We start from the raw sequence: 26,236 nt of genomic DNA on the forward strand, positions 1-26,236 counted from the left end.
TGTGGTTGGAAAAAGAAACATCATTCCAGAAAATAAGGACAAAGAGAGTGTGAAGAGGGCTCTAGAGACTGCCACACCCCTGGAGGATCCATCTCTCCTTTATTAATTTCCTGGGCAAACTTAAAACCTCTTGCATCTCTACTATTCCACATTGAGCCAGTCCTCTTGGCCAGCTCCCAGATATTTTCCATGATATCATTTCAGTAATTGCCCTCAAAAGACACCAAGCTCCCTGGCCCTCTATGTCCCCAACTCTTCGTCATACTTCTTATATCCAGACACAAGTTCCAGGTAGTTGGTGGGCGTGACATAGTTGTATCTTCGCAGTTCCAACAGCATCTTCTGGGAATACTGAGCCACTGACCAGTGCATGGTGACGAAGATCTGGGCCACCTTCCTGTGGATCTGAGGCCAAAGGATAAAGGACATGGGACAGAGAGTGGTGGCAAATGGAGACGGAAACAGAGGAGAGCCCAGGGGGTGTGGAGAGAGATGGGAAGGAGGTCTCACGTTCTCCTGAGTTCCCAGATCTACTCCCATGAGGTACTTCTCAGCCACTTCCAGCAGGGCTTCGCGGGGCCACTCTGAGAACCAGTTGATCGTAGTGCAGTTCACCAAGGCTGGGTACTGGCGGATCCAGTTCCTGGCGAGGGTTTGAGAGGCAGTTAAGTCCACCTGCAGAGTCAGCCTCCGGCTACTGGCTTTGTCACAGGTCCACCTACTTTCTAGGAACCTGAGTGCTCCTGTATCTCCTTGTCCAGATTCTGCTCCCCTCAGAACTAGTTCCTGGGCAAACTTAAAACGTATTTAGAAACAGGTTCTGAGGCCAGAAAAGCCGGATTCCACATTTTTAGGGGTGCATCTTGGGCAAGTGAACTAATCTTTTGAATGTCAGCTTTCTAATCTCTAAAATGAGAATAACAAAGCATACCAACTAGGGTTGTTAGGAGATTCAGTGGGGTGACATGTAAAATACAGTGCCTGGTACATGGTAAATACACCATACACCATAACTATAAAAGAAAATAAACAAAATGGCAACCCACATTGCCTCTCCGTACAAGTTCTGTCTTCATCCTACTTTCTAATGCTTTTAAAAATCTAGTCCTAACAAGAATGGACAAATGAAATGTGATCTGTACATACAATGCAATATTATTCAACCTTAAAAAGAAAAGAGATTCTGATACATGCTACAACATGGATGAACCTTGAGGACATTATGCTAAATGAACTAAGCAAGTCACAAAAAAGACTATGATTCCAGTTAGATGAGATATATAGAAATAGAAAGTAGAATGGTGGTTGCCAGGAGATGGGGGAATGGAAGAAATGGGAAGTTATTCAGATCTGTTGTACTACCATGTGAATATACTTAACACTACTGAGCTGTACACTTAAAAATGGTTACGATGGTAAATTTTATGTTTTGCAGTTTTCATCGCAATTAAACATTTAAGAACAAAACAAAAAATCATCCTCTTATCCCCTCCCCCTACAAAAAACATACAATCTAGTCACACCAAGAGGGAGAGGACAACTTCTATGTAAATAGCAGAGACTTCCTGAAAAAAGGCAAGATCTATGGAAAGGAGATGGGGCATTCAGGGGATAGAGACTGGCACACTTCATGGGACTCACTCCAAGAAGGCATGGAAGGCCAGAGGGGAGGAAACGTGCTGGGCTATCACAGGGAGGGAGGGAGAAGGCTATATAACAGGAGTTACCTGAAGGGGTCGCCCACAGGGCTGAGGCAGAGGACAATGTGCAGGTTGTTGCGCACGCGCTCGATGAGGTAGGCAAAGAGGCTGTCCGAGGACTCTGACACCTGATCTGCCCGGGCCTGCTCTATGATCTGCATCTGGATCTGCACAGAAGCCACATAGCATGTGTTTGTTTGTTTTTTATTGATTTCAGAGAGGAAGGGAGAGGGAGAGGGAGAGAGAAACATCAATGATGAGAGAGAATCATTGATTGGCTGCTTCCTGCATGCCCCACACTGGGGATGGAGCCCGCAACCTGGGCATGTGCTCTGACCAGGAATTGAACCGTGACCTCCAGGTTCATAGGTCCATGCTCAACCACTGAGCAACACTGGCTAAGCTGAGGGCTGCAGTTTCAATGGCAGAACCCGAGGGGGCAGCAGGTGAGGCTCCACTGACAGGGTGTAGGTTTTAAAGTAGCTCCACCCAATAGGGTCCCCAGAGGGAAGATGACTGAAGAGAAACAGCTCTTCCAGCTAACTGGGGCGGGGGGGGGGGGGGTGTAGACAGAGTGGGGGGCACAGTAGCATATTCTGGGATCTGGGCTTCTTCAGGTTAGTCAGGAAGGTCAAAGAATCAATAAGTTGAGGGCATGGAAGGAATCATACTTCTTCAAATTCATCAGTCTTGTAGAGATTTGGGACCTCGCCTGAGCTGAGGATGTTGTTAATGTCCTCTAGGAATGATTCGTCAGCAATTTGGGTATCCACAAAAAGGAAGGATGTAGCTTTGAGCTCTACCCCGGTTTGCCTGTATAGACGCTTGATATCTGGGCCAGATGAGAAAAGAAGGAGAAAGGAACAGACAGACTCTTCAGGTTCACCTGCCCATCTCTTATTCCTCTTCCAAGATTTAGGTATCTTACCCCAGCCTTCAACACATACACACATCATGCTATACTCCACATGGGCCTGGCACAGCTCACTATCTGGCTTCCATCCTTCCTCTCTCTTGTCATTGCAGCAAGTCAGGCATCTGATCTTTCACTCCTAGCCCCAAACCCTCTCCTGTTTCAGAAACCCAGCCATACCTTCTCGGAACTCTTGCTTCCGGTAATGTTTGCTGACTTCAATCTGGAAGGTGATGTACTCACAGATGGATGAGGCCAAGCGGGCCAGGCTCTGGCGCCCACTGCCCCCAATGCCCACCAAGAGCATGTTGCCCCGAGGCTGTCCAATGACCCGCACAATCCTTGTGACTAGGGGTAGGGAGGTGGGGGATAAGGGCAATGAGTTGGCTGAGCAACCTCAGGGGACCTCCAGGCCCTAGACTAGGGACTGGGATACCTGAAACTGAAATAGAGGGACCAAGAGGTGTGGAAAGAGGTTAGTATCTGAAGCCCTGGTGGCAATTCAACTTTTAACCTCTACCATGTCTGTTGGACACCACTGTTAAGAAAAAGTCCCACCCATTGCCACAAGGGCATCTGGAGCCAGGAAGGAAGGTAACTTCTGGAAGAGACCTGGGAAGGAATCCATATTCCCTTGGAAATACCACATAAACTGGGAGGCTGGGGAAGGAGATGGGAGTAGGAAATGCTCACTGTGTTCAATAGCCTCTCGGAAGAGCACCAGGTTCATTGGCACGACAGAAGGTGACAGATTGTACTCCTTTAGGGCCGTCTCCATGGCCGTCTTCAGCACTGTCAGATCAGTTAGGTCTTCATACACCTTGGGCTCCCTCAAGAAGTCCCCTGGGTCATGGGAAGAGGGGGTCAGAGTCTCAAATGCCTGGTCTTCCCCACACTTCCCCAAACAGCTCTCAGCATCAGGTCTCCATGCCCAACCCTCATTCTATCCCATCTCCAGAGTCTCCAGCCTATAGTAGCACAGCTCCCAGCTCACCAAAGATAGGAGAACGTTTGTTGGGACAAAGATTATGAAATGTGAGGTCAAAGAAGGAGCCGAGTTTGTCACTTAAGATAGTCACAAAAGCTTCAGTGTCTGCCGTGTCAACCAATCGGTCAGAGAAGACTCTGTTGGGAGGGAGTTGGGGTGAGATCTAGGAATAAGGAGACTGACCCTAGGAAAAGGAGCATCAGGGTGGGGTTAGAAGCAGGGCTTGGAGCAAGGTTGCTGAAATCTGGATCTGGAGGGACATGCACATCTCACCTGAAACATTCATGGATCCAGAGCCGTGTAATGCTGGACTTGGTGTCGTGGAAGTCCTTGTTGGCTCTGAGCATGCCCTGAAATACCTGGGGAAGAGGCATGCTAGCGATATGGAGGAAGGAAAGAGATTTCCTTCAGAAATTTTAGCGGTCAGGTCAGAGAATGCAGCATTCGAGGATGCAGGTGATTTGGGGTCTATCGAATGCTACTGAGCTCCAAGGTTTACTTGAGAAGAGAATACCTGTAAGAAAGCTGTGCCAGGCAAAAGGGGCAAGTCAGATCGAGTTTTACCTTGGAGATATCTCGAAGGTTGAAGAGGTAATGGATCTTGGCAGGTGTGGGCAGGAAGCGTTGGACCACAGTGTTGTACACATCTAAAGTGGCCTCAGTCACCACGTTCCCAATGGGCTTCACCTCTTCCTCAAAGTCCTGAAGCTTCTGATTGATCATGGTGCCAAATATTCGGATGATCTGAGACTCCTAGAAAAAAGCCTCTGATTAACTTTCACAGGTTCCTGGCTTTTTAGCCAGGACTGGGACAGGGTGAAGTGAATGAAGCACTCGTCTTGGGGAACAATTTAAGAAGCACACACACAAAAAACAAAAAACAAAAACCTCCTCAGAAATCAAGAGAAATAACATTTTAATGCAATATTTAAAAATTAGCCCTAGCCTGTTTTGCTCAGTGGATAGTGTTGGCCTACGGACTGAAGAGTCCCACGTTCAATTCCAATCAAGGGCACATGCCTGGATTGCAGGCTCCATCCCCAGTAGGGGGCATGCAGGAGGCAGCCGATCAATGATGTTTCTATCTCTCTCTCCTTCTCCCTTCCTATCTGAAATCAATAAAAATATATTTTTTTAAAAAATCAAAATTAGGCTCTAGCCAGTTTGGCTCAATGGATAGAGCATTGGGCCAAAGGGTCCCAGGTTCAATTCTGGTCAAGGGCACATACTTTGGTTGCAGGTTCCTCCCAGGCTTGGGCCCTGGGAGGGGCTCGTGAAGGAGGCAACCAATCGATGTGTTTCTCTCACATGGATGTTTCTCTCTGTCTTTCCCTCTCTCTTCCACTGTTCCTTAAAAAAAAAAAAAAAATCAATGGAAAAATATCCTCTAGTGAGGATTAACAAACAAACAAAAATCAAAATGAGAACTTCCTAATGGCAGTGTAGGTAAGGCTGTACTTGAATCCTCCCACAACCACATAAATAATACAACTAAACTATAGAACAACCATCATTCAGAACCACCTGAAATCTAGCTGAATGAAAGTCATACAATGAGGGATTTAAAGAAGAAGCCACATCTGCCGGGAGCCGGTCCATCCTTGCTGTTTCAAGGGACCTGGCATATATGGCATACGGTTCTTAATATGTTTGCTCACCTTCTTGGCGCTGTGTTTTAACCAAGGTCACCTCTCCGAGAAAGGTTGAATCCCCAGGTAGGGATTTTCCCCTGAAGTTAGGGAGGGAATAAAACCCCTCAACTAAGTGCCAGGCGGGTAATTAATCCCTTTAACTACGAACAATCATGCTTAAGCTACATAATCTTTCCTCCCTGGAATGGAGATAAGAAACGCCCTAACCTTTGTAATAGAGATTGATAGGATTGAATCAACTGGTATAAATACAGATGTAACTAGACAGCAAGACACAGAACTCAGAACACAGAACTTAGAAGAGAACCAAGAAGACAGAACCTACACAGAACCTACAGACAGAAGAACTTCGCTGGAGAGAACATGGCAAAAGATCCTGGACTGAACCTGACTACAGAAATTGGCGAGAGAACCTGACTAGAACCTGGTGACTGAACCTGGCTGGAGAACCTGGACAGAACCTGGCTGGAGAACCTAGCGAGGGAACATGGCCACAGAACCTGGCTGGAGATCCAAAGCAGAAGAACCTCTCTGGAGATCCAGACCAGAACTTGGCTGGAGATCCTGGCTAGGCTGCTGATCAACTGAACGCTGTCTCCGTGTCATTCCTTCTTCGCCAACTCCGTCCACACCTTTGGGAACCCCTGGACCCACTGGGGCTGGACCCCGGCACACATCGAGACTGGTAGGAGGAGCAGAGACACTGAATAGGCTGTTCCCACATCATGTGTGTCGGTTTAAAATCGGGAGGGATATCTTGGCTGTGGAGGTTACCCTTTGAGGAGCAAGGGGTTCCAGCCCCACACCTGACCCCCCCACCCCTAGTCCAGGGTTCCAGTGCCAGGAAGACAAGTCCCCATAACTTCTGGCTATAAAAACCAGTGGATATTGAGGCTGAGAGAGATGGAAGGCTGATGGGGTTCCAGGCAGTTCCTTTTAAAGGGCCCAAGCACAGACTTACTTGGACTTACTCCCTCTGAGCTCCAATGCTGGGCAGCAGCTTGAAAGGAACCAGGGATATATGGGGAGAAACTGAAATGTCTGGCATCAGGGTGAGAGCTGGAGAGGAGCAGCTTTCTGCCAGACAAAACGCTAACAGAGACCATCATTCCTTTTCTGAAATGCGCCCCCCACCAACACACACACACACACACAGGACTGACAGACAGAGCCATATCTGAGTCTCCATCAACCTGGCTCACACTGTTTGCCCTGCCCTAGTGATTCCCTGAGACACTGGCCCACCCAACTTGCAGGCCCACCCAAGCAATTCCCAGTAGCTTTCCCATACAATGGCCTCTTACCTCATGCTTCAGACTTTTGTAAAATCTCTCGAACAAGCAGCATCTGGCTTCTATGTACCTGCTACCTCTTGCTAAGTGGCTCCAGGCCCAGCACTAGTAGAAGTCTGCCTTGGTTCACAGCTTGGACTCTCCTGGGTACCTCCAAGCACAATATAAGTAGCAGCCATCTGCAGATTACTCTGTAGCTTGTGTGGGAGGCTCCAGGCAGGACACAGGCAGTGGCTGACTTTGTGCCTCCAAGAGGCCCCAGAGCCAGTGCACCTGGTGGACAGTTTCAGACCACACCAGATTACAACCCTACCATCTCCATGAGCAACACATACTCAAGGTGAGCACCAAAGCCCTACTAAAGTAAGTCCTGCTCCATAGAGTTGACTTTTGCACAATAGCTCTTCCACTGTAGTTGTAGCTGATCATCACAGACAGTCCTCACAGCTGATCAGCCTGGGGGGGCGGGGTCAATCCTTCCCAGTGATGCCAACAGCAATCAAGGCTCAATTACAACAGGACAGTGCACACAGCCCACACAGGGGCACACCTGGAGTGCCCAGCTTGGGTGACTGGAGAGGTTGCACCACTGGGCCCTACAGGATACCTACTACACAAGGCCACTCTACCAAGTCTGGGAGATGTAGCAGCTCTACCTAATATAGGGAAGCAGGCAAAATTCAGTGACAAAGAAAACAGGTCCCAAATAAAAGAAAGGGATAAATGATCAGAAAAAGAATGAAATGAAATGGAGGATAGCAAGCTACCAGATACATAGTTTAAAACAATGGTTAGAAGGATGCTCAAGGAACTTAGTGAGAACTTTCAACAGTATGAAAAGGGACATAGAAACAATAAAAAAAAGTACCAGTGAGAAATGAAGGGTACACTAACTGAAATGAAGAATAATTTACAGTGAGACAACAGAGTAGATGATGCCAACAACTAAATCAGTGTTTGCAATATAAGGAAACAAAAAATACCCAATCAGAACAGAAAAAAAGAAAAGAGAATCCCAATGAAGATAGTGTAAGGAACCTCTGGGACTTCAAGCATACCAATATTCACATCATGGGGGTACCAAAATGAGAAGAGAGAAAACAAGAAATTGAATATCTATTTGAAAAAAATAATGTCAGAAAACTTCCCTTACTTGAAGAAAATAGACATACAAATCCAGGAAGCACAGAGAGTTTCAAACAAGATGAACCCAAAGAGTCTCCCTCCATGATGCATCATAATTAAATCTTAAAAGCAGCGAGAGAAAAGCAATTAGCTACCTACAAGGGAGCTTCCAATAAAACTGTCAGCTGATTTCTCAACAGAAACTTTGCAGGCCAGAAGGGGGTGGCAAGAAATATTCAAAGTGATGAAAAGCAAGGACCTACAACCAAGATTACTCTACTCAGAAAAACTATACTTTAGAATTGACGGTCAATAAAGAGCTTCCTGACAAGAAAAAGCTAAAACAGTTTATCACCACCAAACCATTATTACATGAAATGTTAAAAGGTCTTCTTTAAGAAAAAAAAAAAGATTAAAAATATGAACAATAAAATGGCAATAAATACATATCTATCAACAATTGCATCTAAAAATCAAAATAAATAAACAAGCAGAACAGAAACAGACTCACAGATACGAAGAACATTTTGACAGTTGCCAAATGGGAGGAGGTGTGGAGGATGAGTGAAAAAGATGAAGAAATTTAGAAGTACAAATTGGTAGTTAAAGAATAGTTATGGGAATATAAAGTACAACATAGGGAATATAGTCAACAATATTCTAATAACTACATATGGTGTCAGCTGGGTACAAGATTTATCAGGATGACCACTTAGTAAGTTAAATAATGTCTGGGTTGTACATCTCAAACTACTATAATATTGTATTTCAACTGTACAGTGGGGCCTTGACTTACGAATTTAATTCATCCCGTGATGGAGCTCGTAACTCAAATTACTCGTTTGTCAAATCAACAGTGAACGAGTTTGACACATGATGCTGGGCTGATGTTGTGGCGTTCACTGTGACGTTCGCTGCGCCAACTAGCGGTGGGGTATCTGAAGCTGGCTCATAACCTGAATTTTAGCTCACAACTCAAAGCAAAAAATCGGCCAAGAGACAGCTCATATCTCGAAAAACTCGTTAGTCAGGACACTTGTAAGTCAAGGCCCCATTGTAATTGAAAAATTTAAAAATGATCTGAAAAATTTAAATTAATGCAAAATACCTGCGATGAACAAATCCCAACATTTTAAATAAAAATGGGATTAGTATTTATTGATTTTCATTTTTGCCTCAGGCTCAAACATGGCTCGGCATGGTATTGTGCCAATCTTGTATTTATTTTAAATTTTTGTATTTTGTTCATAATGAAGTTTTGTGTTTACTTTTGAAAAAAATTGCATTAAAATGTTATTTACCTTGATTACTGAATATCTGTGGCAGCCCTGAGTGCTCACTGGCCACCCCCTAATCCTGGCAATGCTCTAGCTCTCAGCCTTGTAGGATTTACCTTCCTGAGCCTACTCTGGACCCCCTGCATTCTCTGCCCACTGGACATTGAGGCTTGACATTCAGAGCCGGTAAGCTATACTTCCATCCTGCGGCTCTCCTGGCGGAGAAGCGGAGGTTTCTACAGATGGCAGTCTCCCCTCCACATATTACAGCTCCTTATATGTGGCTCTGCTCAAGGGGTCCCCAAGCCCCTCCTTGATCTGCCCCTCATTTTCTAGGACACGGATGGCTTTGCCTCCTACAGTTCCCCCTCTGCTGTCCCAGTTGCCCTCACTGTGGGGAAGGTCATGTTGATGATGTTGAAGCGACTCTGCAGCCTTGAGGAGATGACAGTCCGTCCACCCCCGGAAGGGCCCATGGCAGCCATCAGGAACATGTCCTAGAGAGCAAAGACAAGACCAGACAGACAGACATGTGAGAAGAGGGGATGAGAGGAGGCAGAGAAATAGGGACGATGTGAAAGGAGCCAGGAGGAAGAGAGGACACAGAGGGACAAATGGGGAGAGGGACAGGGACAGAATCAGCAGGAAGAGACAGGAGTAAGGGGGCAGGGAAAGGGAAAGTGAAGAAAGGGATTAGGGATGTTGTTTTAGAATTATTAAAGTGACGTATTTGTTTTTATTTCGTCATTATAATGCATGTACCCAAATTAGGAAATAGAGGTAAGTTAAAAACCAACATTTAGTTATGTCTTCTAGACTTTTTTTCTGGTATATATATCAATCCACATGTGTGCATGTATATATTCTCAGAAACATATGAATATGTTACTTATAGGTGAGTTTTTGGCCCTGAGTGCCAGGACCACCCTGGAAATCAGGCTGCAATGGCTGTTGTCCCTTGACTCAGGAAAAAGAAACAAACAAGATGCCCAGAATCCCGTGGGAGAAGAGCCAGGACTGAAGGGAGCTGCCTGGATCCTGGGTGGGGAGCAGAGAACTGATACCATGGGGGTGTTTACTACAACAATGGGGGACAGAGAAGGCCTGGAGAGGGGAGTTGTAGACTCTGGGCACCTAGACCCGTGGTCAGCAAACTGCGGCTCGCAAGTTTGGCCCCTTTGGCCCCTTGAGTGTGGCTCTTCCACAAAGTACCATGCGCAGGCGCGCATACAGTGCGATTGAAACTTCGTGGCCCATGTGCAGAAGTCGGTTTTCGGCCTGGGCGAGTCTACTTTGAAGAAGTACTGTTGATATTTGGCTCTGTTGACTAATGAATTTGCAGACCACTGACCTAGACAGTTCTGGGTGGCATAAGGTGGGCATGTAAGCATGGTATTAGTGGCCTGGAAAAGGAGTGGAAGTTAGAGGACAGTATCCTTTGGTCAGAGTCAATGAAGAGAGTTAATAATAGGAACTAATAATTTAGGAGCCAGTTATCTCAGTCCTGAGAAAGGCAGGATATTCCTGTAGAAAGGAACATAAGATTATGGTATTCTACCCTGACATCCCAGTGGAGGGGGGACTGGGCCTATCATGGGAGGAAACAGAGAACAAATACTGCAGACGCTTACTCGAATGTACTTGACGGTCTGCTTCAAACGATCGTACCAGAAGCCATAGTCAATCCAGAGGCGAAGCAGTTCCAGGGGTGGCTGAGACCCAAACATGTCCTTAGCTGGCATATTTAGTTCATCCATAAAGGTGATCATGCTTTTGCCCCCAAATGGCACGTAGACACCCTTGGTTCGCTTCTCCACCCTGCTCTCAATGATGCTCTGCACATTATTGGATGTGGTCTGGTGAAAAGGGTACAGAATGAATGCTTAGGTCTTCCAAGAGAAATATGGGTTAGAGAGGAGTGTCAATCAAGTACTTGGATCCCAAAAGAGAGCAGAAGGCATAGAGAGAGAGAGTGGGAAGTGGGCAGCCTGGAACCTGTAGCACACCTGTGCAGACATGTTGACAACGAGCACTGACCACTGGCTGGAGGGCAAGGACTGCAGAACACTCTGGGCAATGGAGGTCTTCCCAGTCCCCACGGGACCCACCAGCAGGATGGGATTCTGGTTGGACACCAAGGTTCTCACCAAGTGGTTGTAGCGAACAGTGTCAACAGTAGGCACCATGATCTTATAGAAGGGGGAACTAGGAAGGAAAAGTAATTGTGTCTCAAGGAACATTGGCCCACTCCTTTCTAATTCTCCCTTCATTCTGCCTCCCTGTGTTTATCTTCCTCGGGCATCACTACTCTCTGATTGCCAACCCTGCCTCCTATGGGGCCTGGGGATCAGACCTTCTCCTTAGGCTCCTGTCCCATTTCCCCTCCATCCCATTTCCGATACCCAAGAGTCATCTCTGCTCTGGGGTCCACTCTCTCCTTTCTATGGATCACTTTTGCTTCTATGCCCAGCTCTCTCACCACATCTCCCACCAACCGCAGCCCCAAGTTTGAACCACCCTCAAGGCCTGCCTCTCACTTTAAAGGGTAGCGCCAACTCTTAGGGAGCTTTTCCTCAAATGATGTCCAACTCCTCATCTTGGGGTCCACAAAATACTCATACACCGTGTCCTGAAGAAGGAATGTGTGTCAGGTTACAAGCCTTCCTTGAGTTCCCCCTTGCCCAGACAAAAATGTTCACAGACCACTGGTAAAAGAAAGAGAGCTGGGTTGGCAGGCTGAGACTCAAGAAGAGAGTGAGAATCGGGGATATAGGTGGGTTCTGAAAAAATAGAACAGCTGATTTGAGGGCCCTGACCTTATTAGGAAAAGAGCCCTCAATCTCTCGGAGGTAACTGTCAATCTTCTTGCGGCCTTCCTCATCCACAGAAGCACACACAGACCAGATCATGCTGAACACAAATGTCAACTCTACCATGTAGATATAGTTTTCACCATCAGCTGGGTTCACCTGGATGGAAAAAGAAAAGAGAAAATATCCCAAATCTATAAGAGATAGAGGGATCTACTTTGGCAAATCATCACAAAGGCTTAGAGTTTTCCTCCTTTCCTGGATCTGTTTGGGAAACTATATGGGTGTAGACAAACCTAAGTCTAAAATCTATATTATAAAAGGCCAGTGGGGAAACCAAGATGGTGGCATGGGTAAACACCTGAAATTGCTGCCTCGCACAACCACTTCAAAAATATAACTAGCCAGCACCGGTTTGGCTCAGTGGATAGAGCGTCGGCCTGCGGACTGAAGGGTCCCGGGTTTGATTCTGGTCAAGGGCATGTACCTTGGTTGCGAGCACATCCCCAGTGAGGGGTGTGCAGGAGGCAGCTGATCGATGTTTCTCTCTCATTGATGTTTCTAACTCTCTATTCCTCTCCCTTCCTCTCTGTAAAAATATAAAATAAAATATATTTTAAAAATATATACAACTAAAAGACAAAACGGACATCATCCAGAACCACAGGAAGGCTGGCTGAGTGGAAATTATACAACTAGAAGGAAAGAGAAAAGCACACTGAGATTTAGAGGAGGTGCAAAAGTAAAGTGCAGAGGTATGGAGGTGCACGCAGAAAGGGCTGGCAACTGAGGACGCGGTTGTTTTTTTCAATCAGGAGGGAGACACATGCTCCCGCTCTGAACTCCAGTTCCGGGCGAGTCTCTGGGGGACCCAGACTCATACAGGGAGAAACTGGACTGTCTGGCATCGGGCGGAACTCGAGGGCAGCTTTCTCTCAGAGGTGCTTGCAGCGATTACTGCGGGACACTGAGACCCTGGACCTCTTAGGGCAGGACTGAGGATCAGCCATAGCTGTTTGCTCTGCCCTGTTGACTCCCTCAGACCCTGCCCCACCCAAGCTGTGGCAGAGGCTTTTGCATATGAATGCCCTGGCCCTTTGCAATCTAAAATTACCTAACAAACTGCAGCTGGGTCAGAGAGACCCAGAACATCCAAAAGAAGGGCCAAGGCCCCATAGAAGCTTGCATTGTTTCACAGCTGGGCCTCATCTGGACACCTCCAAACCCCAAACAAAGAAGAGGAATCTGCAGTTCTCTCTGTAGCTCCTGCTGGGTAGCCTCAGGCAGAGGCTAAATTAGCACCTCCTTAGAGATCCAAGTGCCAGTGTACCCAGTGGTCAGAGTGGGACCATCCAGATTACAACTCCTCAGATCCATAAGGGACACACTCAGGGGGCAGACTCAGTGAAGCAAGTCTTGCCCCATAAGGGTGTCTCCAGCACAGAAGTTCTCCCACTGTAGACACAGCTGATTCTCACAGCCAATTGGCCTGGAGGTCAATTCCTCCCAGTGATACCAACTACAATCAAGGCTTAACTACAACAAGACTGTGCACAAAGCCCACAAAGGGGTGCATCAAGAGTGTCCACCTCAGGTAATTGGGGAGGCTGAGCTACTAGGCCCTATAGGACACCTAGCACAGAAAGCCACCCTATCAACACAGGGAAGCAGCCAAAATGTGGAGACAAAGAAACAGATCACAAATGACAGAAATGGAGGAAAGCAAACTACAGGATATAGAGTTCAAAACCACATTTAGAAGGTTTTTCACGAATTTTCTAGAAACCACCAATAAATTTAGTGAGACCCTCAAGAAATCTAGTGAGACCCTCGAGGTTATGAAAAAGGACCAACTAGAAATCAGGCATACACTGACTGAAATAAAGAATATTATACAGAGATCCAACAGCAGACTAGAGGATCACAAGAATCAAGTCAAAGATATGAAAAACGAAGAAGTAAAAAACACCCAACCGGAAAAGCAAAATGAAAAAATAATCCAAAAACATGAAGATAGTGTAAGGAGCCTCAGGGACAGCCTCAAGCGTACCAACATCCGAATTATAGGGGTGCAAGAAGAGAGAGAGCAAGATATTGAAAACCTATTTGAAGAAATAATGACAGAAAACTTCCCCTACCTGGTGAAAGAAATAGACTTACAAGTCCAGGAAGTGCAGAGAACCCCAAACAAAAGGAATCCAAAGAGGACCACACCAAGACACATCATAATTAAAATGCCAAGAGCAAAAGACAAAGAGAAAATCTTAAAAGCAGCAAGAGAAAAACAGTTAGTTACCTACAAGGGAGTACCCATAAGACTGTCAGCTGATTTCTCAACAGAAACTATGCAGGCCAGAAGGGAGTGGCAAGAAATATTCAAAGTGATGAATACCAAGAACCTACAACCAAGATTACTTTACCCAGCAAAGCTATCATTCAGATTTGAAGGTCAGATAAAGACCTTCACAGATAAGAAAAAGCTAAAGGAGTTCATCACCACCAAACCAGTATTATATGAAATGCTGAAAAGTATTCTTTAAGAAGAGGAAGAAGAAGAAAAAGGTAAAGATAAAAATTATGAACAAGTAAATATCTATCTACAAGTGAATCTAAATATCAAGTGAATAAAAAATCTAATGAACAGAATAAACTGGTGAATATAATAGAATCGGGGCATAGAAAGTGAGTGGACTGACAATTCTCGGGGGGAAAGGGGTGTGGGGGGTGTAGGAAGAGACTGTACACCTATGGATGAGGACAGTGGGGGGCGGTAAGGGCAGAGGGTGGGGTGGGAACCGGGTGGAGGGGAGCTATAGGGGAAAAAAAGAGGAACAACTGTAATAATCTGAACAATAAAGATTTAATTAAAAAAAAAAAAGGCCAGTGGCCATAACTCCGTAATGACCAAAGACCAGTCACCAGGAGGTGCATTGATGGGTCCCATGGCGTGGCGGGTCTGGGGTCCTGCACGATTTCGCGCACTGGGCCTCTAGTATTTAAATAAACATGAAACTCCTGGTAGCTCAGAAGTGGCCCTGAGTCTCTTCTGCACTAAATTATAAAACACAGCAGGGGCCCAGCCACACCAGGTCTACCCTGATGGAGTGCCCACAGGTACTCAAGGAAACAGGTCCAGGGACATTTGTGGTGACTTCTTTGTAATTACAAAAAATTGGACATGACCTAACTGTGTACCAGTAGAGGAATAGAAAGTAAAATATCGGGGACCCTTTCCCCCGCTCCACGTGGGAGTCCATTCTGTGGGACTCTTCCCCCTCCCCATGTGGGAGTCAGTACTTGTTCTTCAATAAATCTCCACCTTTGCTCTACTAAAAAAAAAAAAAAGAAAAGAAAAGTAAAATGTCATGTTCTACCATGGATTGGTATATAGCAGTTTAAAGTAATGAAATCAATCTACATGTCACTGTACAGAAATCAAAAACACATTGTTGACTTAATGACCATATTGCAAGTGTGGTAAATAGCACACTTTTTAAATGCCACATTTTTTATGGATACCTATGTGCTTTTATGTAAATGTGTATTTTTAAAGACCTGAAATGACACATACACACACACTGGTACAGTAGTTACTTTTGTGGAGACGGGAGTAGACCAGGACTGGGAGGGTAGAGGTGATCAAAAATAACTTTAGCTCTGTATGAAAAATTGTAATTTTTAGGAAGAAAACTAGATTCAACTGTTACTTGTGTAATTAAAAATTAACATTTAAAGTGCACCAACTTAATAGCAGAAATAGTATATTTAGAGCTCATGCTCTCGATCCCCAACCCAAAGGCCAGGTGCAGATGCTGTTCTTTGATAGGGTGGGCTGTGCAAACTCCCCTGAACTCCTTGGGGAAAATGGCCAACAGACAGCTAACCTGGCATTCGTATGTGTAATCTCTAACCGACTGTAAAACAGCCACAGACCCATGGGTGGGGAGCTCTTGAGAATGGGTTCTAAATTGAATACCTAACACTGCCCCCCAGTGTGGCTCAGTTATTTTTTATTTTATTTTATTTTTTTAAAATATATTTTATTGACTTTTTTACAGAGAGGAAGGGAGAGGGACAGAGAGCCAGAAACATCGATCAGCTGCCTCCTGCACACCCCCCACCGGGGATGCGCCCACAACCAAGGCACATGCCCTCGACCGGAATCGAACCCGGGACCCCTCGGTCCACAGGCTGACGCTCTATCCACTGAGCCAAACCGGTCAGGGCAGTTATTTTTGTTTGTTTGTTTTATTTTTTTAAAAAATTATTGTTGAGAGTTACATATGTCCCCTTTTTTGTGGCTCAGTTATTGAGCATCGACCCATGAATCAAGAGTTCACCGGTTCAATTCCCGGTCAAGGCACATGCTCTGGTTGTGGGCTCAATCCCTGGTAGCAGGCGTCCAAGAGGCAGCCGATCAATGTTTCTCTCTCATCAATGTTTCTATCTCTCTATTCCTCTCCCTTCCTCTTTCTCTAAAAATCAATAAAAACATGTTTTAAAAATAAAATAAAATACCTAACACTGCAAGTAACGTGACATACAGGATATTGTCCAACCCAAAATATCGGTCTTTAGAATAATCTTCAACCCCCAAAATATAGGCGGGAAATTGTGTTGCGACTCTCTTGTCTACCTTGTCCATCTAGGATCCTTAGTCTGCCTTCCATCTCACCTCAACATGCAGCACATCTCCCCAGCCTCTTCTTGGGGTCTCTGCTACGCTGCAGGGTCTGCACGCAAACACTACCCCGCCCTTCCTTGCCCAGGGGGACTGACTGTGTCTCTGTGTTTTTGTGATGGCCATTCCCTTCACCTAGAATGCCCTCCCCGCTCCCCCCTCTGCTTAGCCCCATCCCTGGCCAGTCCTCCTCAGCTCCTGGGAGCCAATGATATTATATTACTATCCTTTTCCTATGTGTTACCTTGAGTTCATCCACATAGGTGTGGTTTTTTTTTATCTAGTTTTTAAGTTACATTAATTGTATCAGGAATGACATATACTGTTACAGATCTTAATTGTTATATAACTTTATATTATCAGTTTAATTATCTGACAATGTATTTAAAAACAATACAAACCATTTCTGGGCAGTGATTTAATCTCCCCAGAAAATATTATTTTGGTCCTTACTCCATAATTCTAAACCGAACAAAATTTTTTCTTATGTATCAATTAATCTGGAAATTTCTAAAACCCTTCATCAGATTAAGTTGGGGGCTGCTTCCAGCAGAAACAGTATCCCAAGACTTAATATTTATTTTTTGAAAGGACAGAGAAATGAGGAACCACATGGACTACCCTCAGTTCCCAAAATATAAGGAGGAAATTACAGTGAGACCCGTCGTCTACAATATCCAACTTAAAGATCTTAGTTTGGCCTTCCAGTGCGTATGTGTACACACACACACACACACACACACACACACACACACACACACACTCACATGTGCTCACACCCCTCACTGTGTCCAGGGTGGGTGCATCCTTCCCTTGTAGTCTCTGTTCCACTCAAACCAGGGGTTCAAATTCTCAGACACACTCTCCCTGCAGTGACCCAGGAGGTCCTGAGCCTGCCCTGCCTGGCCTGCTCTGGTCCCCTTACCCCATTCTCCGGCGTGGCCAGGGCCGAGTACAATTTGCAGAGGGAGATGATTCCACTGTATTCGGGTAGAGGCACCACTTCATTGCAATTATCCTTCTTGAAGGCCAGAATCTTGTTGATAAATTTTTCGAACATCCGTTGAAGGGGCTCGATCTCACCCTGGAGTTGAATGAAAGGGGCTCTTTATTCATTCTTATGTCCCATCGGCCATGCCGGTTACCTTCCCTCTCCTCGATTCCCCTCCTACCTTCGGCCTCTTCTCTAGCCATGACTGCACGTAGGGCTTCCAGCCCAGATCAGCATAGTCAGTGTACACCATCCCACAGCGAGACACAGTGGCTGGAGAGGCCATTGCCAAGTTCTCCACTTCAAACAGGAGAGACACCTAAGGATATACTTTGTCACAAGCTTGTCTTTCACTCCTCCCCACCCAGAACTCTGATGCCCCGAGATGACTCTATCAAGTGCCAATCGTGGCAGGATGAATAAAGAGCTAAGGTTTACAAATGATTTGCTTGTTAAAAGAAATTGGGCTTATTCAAGGTTATTGTTATAAAAAACCACTCTCTCGCTCGCATTGTTTGAGTGGGTGGAAAAGGGTGGGCTTTACAGCCCATGCATCCATCATCCCAGGTGGGTAGTGAAGGCCCTCACGCTACGTCAGTGGAAATGAACACGAGGAGGGCTGCTCAGTCTACACGGTGCTTCCTAGCGCACAGGTTCTTTTCCATGCGATGGCTCTCCACAGCCACGGTGGACAGGCATGTTTTCTTCAGTCACAGTTCCTCAGCTCTCTCCTATAGAACTGCCTCTTCTCTTAGGACCCCCTGCTCTTCCCCTTAGCCCAACCTCGTGCCTCCAGTCTCCACTTCTACGGGGTCTCAGTAGTCGGGGCCCCCTGTACCTGCTCGGGCATCGAGATGCGCTCGCCGTTGATGAGGGTCAGCACTTTGTTGTCATCCATGACGGAGTTCATGCTCTCGATCCACAGCGTGTCCACAGGCCCATCGAAAAGGATCCACTTCTCATCCGGCTTCTCATCTTGATAGAAGGTGGTTAATAAGGAAACCAGAGCTTCCTCCCAAGGGCCCGCCACACTCGTCCCCTCTCGGAGGCAAGCCGATGCCTCCTTGCACCTCAGCATTCTCCAAGCACTTTTCTCCCAAACTGAGCTCTCTATCCCCAAAATGTCCACCCCGCTGGGAAATGTGGGCATCTGTCCTCCCAACCCCATGATCCTTTGGGTACCTGAACATGCCATCCGCATGACACTGGATAGGATGCCATCTGTCCATTCATTAGAGTTCAGGTCATATTCCCCATACAGCTCTCCTAGGGACAACGCCTTAGGGTTCAAAGGGAACTCCTAAAAATGACACAGGAAAGGGTTTTGAGCTGCTGGCAGACGCAAATCCTGAGATCTCCCTTTATATCCAGGGATCTGTATTTGCCCCTTCTCTCTCTCACCTCTCCCAGGCCTCCTTGGACCCAGGCACTGCCTCCCGCCTGGCCTGCCCTCCCTGACCCAATGCAGCCTTCCCCCAGCCTCCACTGTCTTCCTGCTACTCAAGTCTCTGCCAGTGGCTTCGCAGTCCCAGCCCTTACCCTGACAATGTTGAAGTTGGGGTCTCCAGCACGGCACAGGGAGGACAAGGAGGACTGAAGAATTCGCCATGAGGCAGTCTTGCCGCTGCCCGTACAGCCCACGATCATGGTGGAGTGGCGGGAGTTCTTGGTTTCATACAATTGGGTGACCTTGGTGAGGGTGAATGGTGTGACCTGCAGACCCATATCTCGAATCTCACGTTCAATGGTCTCCCGCAGCTGAGAGAAGGGGAAATACCAGAAGTAGAAAACAAGGAAGAGGACTGCAAAGGACTTTCAAATCTCGCCAACACCTTAGAGGATAATGTTCAAACTATAAAAAATGGCACCAAGACCCTTTGCACTCTGGCAATTGCTCATTCCTGGGAAGCTGACCAATTGCAGACTTAAGAGATTGGGCTCTGAAGTCAGCTAGCCTGGGTCCCCAGTTTTCAGCTTATGTGAAGGTAAGTCACTTCTCTGAGTCTCTGTATCTGTTAAATAGAAGTAAATAGTCAACATAAAACACAATGTCTGCCCTGGCCGGTGTTGATCAGTGGTTAGAGCGCCAAAAGGTCTATGGGTTTGATTCCTGATCAAGGGCACATACCTGGGTTTCAGGTTCGATCCCCAGTCCTGGTTGGGGTGTGTATGGGAGGAAACCAATCAATGTGTCTCTCTCACACAAATGTTCCTCCCATCCCCCTCCCTTTCTTCCCTCCTCCTATCCACACTCTCTAAAAATCAATGGAAAAAAATAATCTCAGGTGTAGATTTTAAACACACACACACAGTGTCTGACATGTGCTGTATACATTTTTTTCTAATATTAGTCAACAAATCTTTATTAAGCCTCTACAGCATGTGTCAAGCAGTATGTTGGGTGCTGAGCACAAAGTAGAGTTCGTCCTGCTGCAGAGCTCACAGTCTGGTGGGAGAACCAGACATTAAACAAATCATCAGCTAAGTTAAAAATGCTGATATTCCTGGCTGGTGTGGCTCAGCTGATTGGGCATCATCCCATGCACCAAATGGTTGCGGGTTCAATCCCTGGTCAAAGGCACATGCCTGGGTTGCAGGCTTGATCCCTGGTAGGTGGCTTGCAGGAGGCAGCCAATTAATGCTTGCGCTCACATTGATATTTCTCTCTCTCTCTCCCCCTTTCCTTCTCCCTTTCTCTCTAAGGTCAATTAAGATAATAATTTTTTTAAGTGCTTATAGAACCATGACCATATGGATCAGTCCCAGAATAGTGTGACATTTAAAAATATACAGCCAATGCAACCAAATAATTTCAAATAGACGCAAGATCTCTATTTGAATCTCTCAAATACCACTCAGAGGCCCCATTACTACTTCCTTCCGCTATCTGAGAATTAATTTTATTAGTATGTTTGCATATTGTATAAATATAAATGTGGATAAAACCAACTTCATTTTTGTATCCCAGAGTTTCCATGCTGTGATCTGTGATGAACCTTAATGTCTTCAGCAAGGCAAAGCAAAGCCCCTAGTTGATGTTATCTGTGTTCCTTAAAATGTAGCCATAAATATTTTTGTCAGTAATGGCTGGAATGGCATGACAACCAAGATAAATAGCAAACTGGTGATAGTATTGATTATAAACAGTAATCTATCACAACACTACCAGGAGGCATGGCCCCTGGCACTGCATTCTTTGTCTTATCATTAGTACCAGAGTTAGACTATTAAAAAAAAGTGCTGTAACAGGAGTCTGTTAGTGGAGAATAATTTAAGCAGAACTGCTGAGTCATCTATCTGCTCTGACCGTACATTCCTGTAAGTAAATTACCCTATAATGAATTCTGTTATATTCTATGGAGTTGCCTGTTTTGTTTGTCAATCTTAAGATGCCTTCGTGTAGTGGCCATTACACCTTTGCTCCACTGTCAGATACATGCGTTCATGTTTAGCATCAAGCCACAAGTTTAGGACGTCATTTTTTAAAAATTAATTTTAAAATATTTTTGCCCTGGGCAGGTGGCTCAGTTGATTGCACCATTGTCCCATACATCAAAAGGTTGCAGGTTTGATCCCTGGTCAGGGCATGCACATATGGGAGCAACCAATTGATATTTCTCTCTCACATCAATGTTTCTTTCTTTCTCTTTCTCTCAATCCCTTCCTCTCTCTCTAAAATCTATAATTAAAATATTTTTTCGTCCTGACCGGTTGCTCACTGGTTAGAGCAGCAGTGTTCAGACCAAAATGTCTTGAGTTCGATTTCCAGTCAAGGGCATGTACCTGGGATAAAGGTTCAATCCAGGGCCCTGGTCAGGACTCGTGCGGGAGGCAACCAATCACTGTGTCTCTTTCACATGGATGTTTCTCTCTCTCTTTCTCTTCCTCCCTTCCATTCTCCCTCTCTCTCTCACAAAAAAAAAAAAAAAAAAAAAATCAATGGAAAAAATATCCTTGGGTGAGGATTAAACAACAACAAAAAATTCTAATTTCTTCTTTGACACATGAATTATTTTGAATTCTATTGCCTAATTTTCAAACATTTGGGCTTTTAAAATTATATTTTGTTATTGATCCCTAGTTTAATTCTGTTGTGGTCACAGATCGTGCTCTGCATAATTTTCAATCATTTGAAATTTAAGAGACCTATGCTTAATAAACTAGCACATGGTCAATATTGGTAAATGTTCCATGAACACTTGAGAACAGTATGTAACTACAATTGTTGCATACAATGTTCTATATGTGTCAAGTGAAATCTGTTAAAAGCATTCCAATCTGTATCTTTATGGATTTTTTAAAATTAAATCTTTATTGTTCAGATTATTGCAGTTGTTCCTCTTTTTCCCCCGCATAGCTCCCCTCTACCCGGTTCCCACTCCTCCCTCCGCCCTCACCCCCCCCAACTGTCCTCATCCATAGGTGCACAATTTTTGTCCAGTCTCTTCCCGCATCCTCCACACCCCTTTCCCCCCCAAGAATAGTAAGTCCACTCCCTTTCTATGCCCCTGATTCTATTATAATCACCAGTTTATTCTGTTCATCAGATTTTTTATTCACTTGATTTTTAGATTCACTTGTTGATAGATGTGTATTTGTTGTTCATAATTTGTATCTTTACCTTTTTCTTCTTCTTCCTCTTCTTAAAGAATACCTTTCAGCATTTCATATAATGCTGGTTTGGTGGTGATGAACTCCTTTAGCTTTTCCTTATCTGTGAAGGTCTTTATCTGACCTTCTATTCTGAATGATAGTTTTGCTGGGTAAAGTAATCTTGGTTGTAGGTTCTTGCTATTCATCACTTTGAATATTTCTTGCCACTCCCTTCTGGCCTGCATAGTTTCTGTTGAGAAATCAGCTGACAGTCTTATGGGTACTCCCTTGTAGGTAACTAACTGTTTTTCTCTTGCTGCTTTTAAGATTCTCTCTGTCTTTTGCTCTTGGCATTTTGAATATGATGTGTCTTGGTGTGGTCCTCTTTGGATTCCTTTTGTTTGGGGTTCTCTGTGCTTCCTGGACTTGTAAGTCTATTTCTTTCACCAGGTAGGGGAAGTTTTCTGTCATTATTTCTTCAAATAGGTTTTCAATATCTTGCTCTCTCTCATCTTCTGGCACCCCTATAATTCTGATGTTGGTACGCTTGAAGCTGTTCCAGAGGCTCCTTACACTACCTTCATGTTTTTGGATTCTTTTTTCATTTTGCTTTTCCGGTTGGGTGTTTTTTGCTTCTTCGCATTTCAAATCTTTGACTTGATTCTTGTGATCCTCTAGTCTGCTGTTGTATCTCTGTATAATATTTTTTTTAAATATATATTTTATTGATTTTTTACAGAGAGGAAGGGAGAGGGACAGAGTTAGAAACATTGATGAGAAGCATCGACCAGCTGCCTCCTGCACACCCCCTACTGGGGATGTGCCTGCAACCAAGGTACATGCCCTTGACTGGAATCGAACCTGGGACCTTTCAGTCCCCAGGCTGATGCTCTATCCAGTGAGCCAAATCGGCTAGGGCTGTATAATATTCTTTATTTCAGTCAGTGTATGCCTAATTTCTAGTTGGTCCTTTATCACAACATCGAGGGTCTCACTAGATTTCTTGAGGATCTCACTACATTTATCGGCGGTTTCTAGAAAGTTCTTGAAAAACCTTAAAAGTGTGGTTTTGAACTATGTATCCAGTAGTTTGCTTTCCTCCATTTCTGTCATTTGTGTCCTGTTTCTTTGTCTCGGCATTTTTTATGCTTCGCTGTGTCAATAGAGTGCCTTTCTGTGCTAAGCGTCCTATAGGGCCCGGTGGCTCAGCCTCCCCAATTACCTGAGGTGGACACTCTTGGTGCACCCCCTTGTGGGCTTTGTGCACAGTCTTGTTGTAGGTAAGCCTTGGTTGTTGTAGGATCACTGGGAGAATTTGACCTCCAGGCCAATTGGCTGTGAGAATCAGCTGTGTCTATGGTGGGAGAACTTCTGTGCTGAAGACACCCTTCTGGGACAAGACTTGCTTCAGTGGGGCTTTGGTGCTCACTGAGTCTTCCCCCTGAGTGTGTCCCTTATGGATCTGAGGAGTTATAATTGGATGGTCCCACTCTGACCACTGGGTACACTGGCTCTTGGATCTAAGGAGGTGCTAATCTAGCCTCTGCCTGAGGCTACCCTGCAGAAGCCAGCTGTAAAGCAATGCAAGTTGCCCTGGGGCCTTGGGCAGCTTCAGTTTGTTAAGTGATTTTTAGATTACAAAGGGCCAGGCCTTTCATATGCAAAAGCCTCCCTGCACGGCTTGGGCGGGGCGGACCTCCAGGGGATCAACTGGGCGGGGCGGAGCAAGCAGTATGGCTGCTCTCAGTGTGTGCCTCTGAGAGAAAGCTGCTCTTGAGTTACGACCAATGCCAGACAGTCCCATTTCTCCTGTATGAGTCTGGGTACCCAGAGACTCGCCTGGAACTCGAGCTAAGAGCCTGAGACTCCCTCCCGATTGAAAAAGACATTCGTGACCTCAGCCGCCAGCCCGCTCCGCATGCACCTCACACCTTAGTATTTTACTTCCGCACCGCACCTCCTCTGAGTCTCAGTATGCTTTTCTCTTTCCTTCCAGTTGTAGAATTTCCACTCAGCCAGCCTTCCTGTGGTTCTGGATAATGTCCGTTCTGTCTTTTAGTTGTATTTTTAAAGTGGTTGTGTGAGGCAGCAATCTCTGGTGTTTACCTATGCCGCCATCTTGGTTCTCTTCGAGTAGTTGTTTTAAATCTCAATTAAACTATTTTTTCATTTATAGAAATTCTATTGGCTCTTTTTCAAACCTACTTAATTTAGAAGTCTCTTGTTCCTGATTCATAGTTTCAAGCTTTTATTTCTTTAAACATATTAAATTTGGTTATTTTTTTTAAATTCTGTGCTGATCATTTTCAATATCTGAAGTCTTTGAGGATTTAATTCAGCTGTACTGTTATTCTTCTGTTTTCCATTCATGGTATCTTGTCCCCTTGTGTGTTTTGTGACTTCTTACCAGAAGTTGTTCATTTTCTTGGACTTCTATCCTGAATTTTTGTGATAATTCTTTGAGGCTTCCAGAAATTCCTCTTCCATAAATAATTTGCATTTTCTGCCCTAGACAATTTGGCTCAGTGGATAGAGTGTCAGCCTGTGGACTAAAGGGTCCCAGGTTTGATTCTGGTCAAGGGCACAGCCCCGGGATGCAGACTCAATCCCCAGTAGGGGGCGTGCAGGAAGCGGCCAATCAATGATTCTCTCTCATCATTGATGTTTCTCTCTCTCTCTCCCTCTCCCTTCCTCTCTGAAATCAATAAAAAACATATTTTAAAAATAAATAAATTGCATTTGCTTCTGCCAGTCACCTGAAGGAAGCTAACAATCTAGAACTACTTAAAATTAAGCTTTAAGTTTGAGATTTTGGGGACTACACAGTAGAATAAATTATGACCATAAACGATGGAAGGGCTGACCTACAGTGAGGAAATTTCAAAAAGTTTGCCCTCTCCTCCCATTATCTGTCAAAACAAGCAAATATCTTTACTGTATGGACTCTTTTCAATGGTGGGCTTCTCATTTTTCCATTTACTGAGGGTGTTTCCCCTCCCAGACTGAAGTTCATGCAGGACTGGGTGTTCTATTATACCTCCAAACTTGGCCACTTTCTCTCCTCTCCCCAGTTCCTTAAATTCAATAAGAAAGCCACCTGTTACACTCACTTATCTTCCTGCTTTTATTTCCTCTCCCTATCTCAGAATATTTTCTTTCTTTCCAGCAATGTATTTAAAAATATGTATTTTTATCCAGAATTTTAGTGGTTTCAATGGAAAGGATAATTCAGGGTATTTAAACTACCACTGCCAGAGAAGAAAATTCCTGTACTTTCTAAAATCCTCCTCCATCACCCTCCTTCCACTCCACTGCCCTCACTAGTAAACAGTTCCTTGCAGTCTCCCCTCAAAACTCCCTAAATGAGGAGAGAAGTCGAGTCAGGAGAGGGCAGGCAGGTATAGAGAAAGTAGAAAAGCCAGTGGATTCGAGATCTTAATGAAGCCAAAGTATCAATGAGTTGAAGTACCTGAGCCAGTGAGCTGGGGGCAGGGGAGAAATAGGGAGTTGTGGTGAGAGAACAGAATGTTTGAATAGGTCTGTACCTTCTATAGAGGCCAACTGTCTTGCTCAGGTAACAGCTAGTGAATAGCAGAGCAAGGCCTGGGAACCAAGTGTCATGTTTCCAGATCTGCATTCACATCTGAGGGCAGGAAGCGCATTAGGGAACACATACCTTGCCATAATCAAAGGCAGGCAGCTCAATGCTGGGGAAGAGATCTTGCACGATGGCATTGAACAGTGGCACGTCGGACAAAGTTAGCTTGGCAATGTTCATATCTCTCATGGAGAGCAGCAAAACCTAGGTGGGGAAAGACAAAGACTCAGGCTGGAGGAGCTAGGACCTAGGTGCTCACTAAGCCCTTCCTCTCCAAAGGGTGAGGTGCGAGAGCTAAGAACAATGGCTATACCTGAGCTAGTCTTTAAAAACATGACATACCCTAGCTGGGTTGGCTCAGTGGATAGAGCGTTAGCCTACAGACTTCAGGGTTCTGGGTTCGATTCCGGTCAAGGGCACATGCCTGGGTTGCAGGCTTGATCCCCAGTGAAGAGCATGCAGGAGACAGCCAATCAATGATTCTCTCTCATCATTGATGTTTCTATCTCTCTCTCTCCCTCTCCCTTCCTCTCTGAAATCAATAAAAATATATATTAAAAAATTAAATTAAAATATGACACGTAGCCTGGCCAGCATTGACCCAGGAACCAAGAGG

General features: G+C 45.2%; 1 protein-coding gene across 1 annotated transcript in view; it reads right to left on the reverse strand.

Annotated features, from left to right (window-relative positions):
- Positions 1-26,236, reverse strand: part of DNAH2 (dynein axonemal heavy chain 2) — a 107,495-nt gene that overhangs the window by 26,474 nt on the left and 54,785 nt on the right. Inside the window, exons 40-59 of the mRNA XM_059668738.1 lie at positions 25,699-25,824; positions 18,969-19,187; positions 18,612-18,729; positions 18,268-18,404; positions 17,611-17,748; positions 17,364-17,522; positions 11,764-11,916; positions 11,485-11,576; positions 10,954-11,152; positions 10,579-10,803; positions 9,340-9,444; positions 4,166-4,354; positions 3,875-3,960; positions 3,608-3,738; positions 3,307-3,456; positions 2,794-2,961; positions 2,372-2,532; positions 1,728-1,867; positions 511-643; positions 266-405 (exon numbers count right to left, since the gene is read on the reverse strand). Coding sequence (XP_059524721.1) covers positions 266-405; positions 511-643; positions 1,728-1,867; positions 2,372-2,532; positions 2,794-2,961; positions 3,307-3,456; positions 3,608-3,738; positions 3,875-3,960; positions 4,166-4,354; positions 9,340-9,444; positions 10,579-10,803; positions 10,954-11,152; positions 11,485-11,576; positions 11,764-11,916; positions 17,364-17,522; positions 17,611-17,748; positions 18,268-18,404; positions 18,612-18,729; positions 18,969-19,187; positions 25,699-25,824 — 2,969 coding nt within the window. The remainder of the gene's footprint in view (positions 1-265; positions 406-510; positions 644-1,727; positions 1,868-2,371; positions 2,533-2,793; positions 2,962-3,306; positions 3,457-3,607; positions 3,739-3,874; positions 3,961-4,165; positions 4,355-9,339; positions 9,445-10,578; positions 10,804-10,953; positions 11,153-11,484; positions 11,577-11,763; positions 11,917-17,363; positions 17,523-17,610; positions 17,749-18,267; positions 18,405-18,611; positions 18,730-18,968; positions 19,188-25,698; positions 25,825-26,236) is intronic.

Source organism: Myotis daubentonii, chromosome 16 (genome assembly GCF_963259705.1).
Source record: "Myotis daubentonii chromosome 16, mMyoDau2.1, whole genome shotgun sequence".
In the NCBI taxonomy this organism is placed as follows: Eukaryota; Metazoa; Chordata; class Mammalia; order Chiroptera; family Vespertilionidae; genus Myotis; species Myotis daubentonii.